The sequence below is a fragment of the Heterodontus francisci genome, unplaced genomic scaffold (genome assembly GCF_036365525.1).
Source record: "Heterodontus francisci isolate sHetFra1 unplaced genomic scaffold, sHetFra1.hap1 HAP1_SCAFFOLD_1027, whole genome shotgun sequence".
NCBI classification, from domain to species: domain Eukaryota; kingdom Metazoa; phylum Chordata; class Chondrichthyes; order Heterodontiformes; family Heterodontidae; genus Heterodontus; species Heterodontus francisci.
This window is the reverse complement of record NW_027140633.1, coordinates 97501-102146: the sequence shown is the minus strand read 5'-3', so window position 1 is coordinate 102146 and position 4646 is coordinate 97501. Positions and strand designations below refer to the sequence as shown.

Here is a 4646-nt window from a genome sequence, read left to right as displayed (position 1 = left end):
ACCCCCGTACTGTACCTGTCCTGGGAGTGTTTGATGGGGGACAGTGTAGAGGGAGCTTTACTCTGTATCTACTCCCCGTACTGTACCTGTCCTGGGAGTGTTTGATGGGGGACAGTGTAGAGGGAGTTTTACTCTGTATCTAACCCCCGTACTGTACCTGTCCTGGGAGTGTTTGATGGGGGACAGTGTAGAGGGAGCTTTACTCTGTATCTAACCCCCGTACTGTACCTGTCCTGGGAGTGTTTGATGGGGACAGTGTAGAGGGAGCTTTACTCTGTATCTACTCCCCGTGTTGTACCTGTCCTGGGAGTGTTTGATGGGGGACAGTGTAGAGGGAGCTTTACTCTGTATCTACTCCCCGTGTTGTACCTGTCATGCGATCAAACTGTTCAGTGTCACAACAGCTGACTGTTATTTCTCACTTAGTACAGGGACAGTGAAGATAGGAACCTTATCTAACAGTCATTTATCTGTGTCGGAGATAAAAACATTAGCAAGACACGGAAAATGTGAAATCAAATGATGACTGCAAGATGAAGATTAAACTGCAGACCAGTAATGTACGGAGAAACAGTTCAAAGGGTATTTCATCCCTCTGTCAGTACTGAGGGAGTGCCGCGCTGTCGGAGGGTCAGTACTGAGGGAGTGCCGCACTGTCGGAAGGTCAGTACTGAGGGAGCGCCGCACTGTCGGAGGGTCAGTACTGAGGGAGCGCCGCACTGTCGGAGGGTCAGTACTGAGGGAGTGCCGCACTGTCGGAGGGTCAGCAATGAGGGAGTGCCGCACTATCGGAGGGTCAGTACTGAGGGAGTGCCGCACAGTCGGAGGGTCAGTACTGAGGGAGTGCCACACTGTCGGAGGGTCAGTACTGAGGGAGCGCCGCACTGTCGGAGGGTCAGTACTGAGGGAGTGCCGCACTGTCGGAGGGTCAGTACTGAGGGAGTGCCGCACTGTCGGAGGGTCAGTACTGAGGGAGTGCCGCACTGTCGGAGGGTCAGTACTGAGGGAGTGCCACACTGTCGGAGGGTCAGTACTGAGGGAGTGCCGCACTGTCGGAGGGTCAGCACTGAGGGAGTGCCGCACTGTCGGAGGGTCAGTACTGAGGGAGTGCCGCACTGTCGGAGGGTCAGTACTGAGGGAGTGCCGCACTGTCGGAGGGTCAGCACTGAGGGAGTGCCGCACTGTCGGAGGGTCAGTACTGAGGGAGTGCCGCACTGTCGGAGGGTCAGTACTGAGGGAGTGCCGCACTGTCGGAGGATTAGTACTGAGGGAGAGCCGCACTGTCGGAGGGTCAGTACTGAGGGAGTGCCGCACTGTCGGAGGGTCAGCACTGAGGGAGTGCCGCACTGTCGGAGGGTCAGTACTGAGGGAGTGCCGCACTGTCGGAGGATCAGTACTGATAGAGTGCCGCACTGTCGGAGGGTCAGTACAAAGATCAAAGAACAAAGAACAGCACAGCACAGGAACAGGCCATTCGGCCCTCCAAGGCTGCGCCGATCTTGATGCCTGCCTAAACTAAAACCTTCTGCTCTTCCGGGGCCCATATCCCTCTATTCCCTTCCTATTCATGTATTTGTCAAGATGCCTCTTAAACGTCTCTATGGTACCTGCTTCCACCACCTCCCCCGGCAGCAAGTTCCAGGCACTCACCACCCTCTGTGTAAAGAACTTGCCTCGCACATCCCCTCTAAACTTTGTCCCCTCTCACCTTAAACCTATGTCCCGTAGTAACTGACTCTTCCACCCTGGGAAAAAGCTTCTGACTATCCACTCTGTCCATGCCGCTTATAACTTTGTAAACCTCTATCATGTCGCCCCTCCACCTCCGTCGTTCCAGTGAAAACAATCCGAGTTTTTCCAACCTCTCCTCATAGCTAATGCCCTCCAGACCAGGCAACATCCTGGTAAGCCTCTTCTGTACCCTCTCCAAAGCCTCCACGTCCTTCTGGTAGTGTGGCGACCAGAATTGCACGCAATATTCTAAGTGTGGCCTAACTAAAGTTCTGGACAGCTGCAGCATGATTTGCCAATTTTTATACTCTATGCCCCGACCGATGAAGGCAAGCATGCCGTATGCCTTCTTGACTACCTTATCCACCTGCGTTGCCACTTTCAGTGACCTGTGGACCTGTACGCCCAGATCTCTCTGCCTGTCAATACTCCTAAGGGTTCTGCCATTTACTGTATACGTCCCACCTGCATTAGACCTTCCAAAATGCATTACCTCACATTTGTCCGGATTAAACTCCATCTGCCATTTCTCCGCCCAAGTCTCCAACCGATCTATATCCTGCTGTATCCTCTGACAATCCTCATCACTGTCCGCAACTCCACCAACCTTTATGTCGTCCGCAAACTTACTAATCAGACCAGCTACATTTTCCTCCAAATCATTTATATATACGACAAACAGCAAAGGTCCCAGCACTGATCCCTGCGGAACACCACTAGTCACATCCCTCCATTCAGAAAAGCAGCCTTCCGGAGGGTCAGTACTGAGGGAGCCCAACACTGTTGGAGAGTCAGTACTGAGTGAGCACTGCAGTCTCGGAGGGTCAATACTGAGGGAGTGCTGCCTGTCGGAGGGTCAGTACTGAAGGTGCGCCGTACTGTCGGAGGGTCAGTACTGAGGGAGTGCTGCCTGTCGGAGGGTCAGTACTGAGGGTGCGCCGCACTGTCGGAGGGTCAGTACTGAGGGAGTGCCGCACTGTCAGAGGCTAAGTACTGAGGGAGCGCCGCGCTGTCGGAGGGTCAGTACTGAGGGAGTGCTACACTGTCGGAGGGTCAGTACTGAGGGTGCACCGCACTGTGGGAGAGTCAGTACTGATGGAGCGTCGCACTGTTGGAGGGTCAGTACTGAGGGAGTGCTGCACTGTCGGAGGGTCAGTTCTGAGGGTCCGCCGCACTGTCAGAGGGTCAGGACTGAGGGAGTGCCGCACTGTCGGAGGGTCAGTACTGAGGGAGCGCTGCACTGTCAGAGGGTCAATACTGAGGGAGTGCCGCAATGTCAGAGGGTCAGTACTGAGGGAGCACCGCACTGTCGGAGGATCAGTACTGAGGGAGTGCCGCACTGTCGGAGGGTCAGTACTGAGGGAGTGCCGCACTGTCGGAGGGTCAGTACTGAGGGAGTGCCGCACTGTCGGAGGGTCAGTACTGTGGGAGTGCCACACTGTCAGAGGGTCAATACTGAGGGAGTGCTGCACTGTCAGAGGGTCAGTACTGAGGGAGCACCACACTGTCGGAGGGTCAGTACGGAGGCAGTGCCACACTGTCGGAGGGTCAGTACTGAGGGAGTGCCGCACTGTTGGAGGATCAGTACTGAGGGAGCTCTGCACTCTCGGAGGGTCAGTACTGAGGGAGTGCTGCCTGTCAGAGGGTCAGCACTGAGGGTGCGCCGCACTGTCGGAGGGTCAGTACTGAGGGAGTGCTGCACTGTCGGAGGGTCAGTACTGAGGGAGCGTCGCACTGTCGGAGGGTCAGCACTGAGGGAGTGCAGCACTGTCGGAGGGTCAGTACTGAGGGAGTGCTGCACTGTCGGAGGGTCAGTACTGAGGGAGCGTCGCACTGTCGGAGGGTCAGCACTGAGGGAGTGCAGCACTGTCGGAGGGTCAGTACTGAGGGAGTGCCGCGCTGTCGGAGGGTCAGTACTGAGGGAGTGCTACACTGTCGGAGGGTCAGTACTGAGGGTGCACCGCACTGTGGGAGAGTCAGTACTGATGGAGCGTCGCACTGTTGGAGGGTTAGTACTGAGGGAGTGCCGCACTGTCGGAGGGTCAGTTCTGAGGGTCCGCCGCACTGTCAGAGGGTCAGGACTGAGGGAGTGCCGCACTGTCGGAGGGTCAGTACTGAGGGAGCGCTGCACTGTCAGAGGGTCAATACTGAGGGAGTGCCGCAATGTCAGAGGGTCAGTACTGAGGGAGCACCGCACTGTCGGAGGATCAGTACTGAGGGAGTGCCGCACTGTCAGAGAGTCAATACTGAGGGAGTGCCGCACTGTCGGAGGGTCAGTACTGAGGGAGTGCCGCACTGTCGGAGGGTCAGTACTGTGGGAGTGCCACACTGTCAGAGGGTCAATACTGAGGGAGTGCTGCACTGTCAGAGGGTCAGTACTGAGGGAGCACCACACTGTCGGAGGGTCAGTACGGAGGCAGTGCCACACTGTCGGAGGGTCAGTACTGAGGGAGTGCCGCACTGTTGGAGGATCAGTACTGAGGGAGCTCTGCACTCTCGGAGGGTCAGTACTGAGGGAGTGCTGCCTGTCAGAGGGTCAGCACTGAGGGTGCGCCGCACTGTCGGAGGGTCAGTACTGAGGGAGTGCTGCACTGTCGGAGGGTCAGTACTGAGGGAGCGTCGCACTGTCGGAGGGTCAGCACTGAGGGAGTGCAGCACTGTCGGAGGGTCAGTACTGAGGGAGCGCTGCACTGTTAGAGGGTCAATACTGAGGGAGCACCGCACTGTCGGAGGATCAGTACTGAGGGAGTGCCGCACTGTCGGAGGATCAGTACTGAGGGAGTGCCGCACTGTCGGAGGATCAGTACTGAGGGAGCTCCGCACTGTCGGAGGATCAGTACTGAGGGAGTGCCGCACTGTCGGAGGATCAGTACTGAGGGAGTGCCGCACTGTCGGAGGATCAGTACTGAGGGAGT

General features: G+C 56.8%; 1 protein-coding gene across 5 annotated transcripts in view; it reads left to right on the top strand.

Annotated features, from left to right (window-relative positions):
* The first annotated feature begins 522 nt into the window (after positions 1-522).
* Positions 523-4646, top strand: part of LOC137360352 (3 beta-hydroxysteroid dehydrogenase type 7-like) — a 15114-nt gene continuing 10990 nt past the window's right edge. Inside the window, exon 1 of one of the 5 annotated variants that reach the window (XM_068025792.1) lies at positions 523-560. In XM_068025792.1, coding sequence (XP_067881893.1) covers positions 534-560 — 27 coding nt within the window. In that variant the 5' untranslated portion in view covers positions 523-533. The other 4 variants (XM_068025796.1, XM_068025798.1, XM_068025797.1 and 1 more) reach the window with 4 other exon arrangements.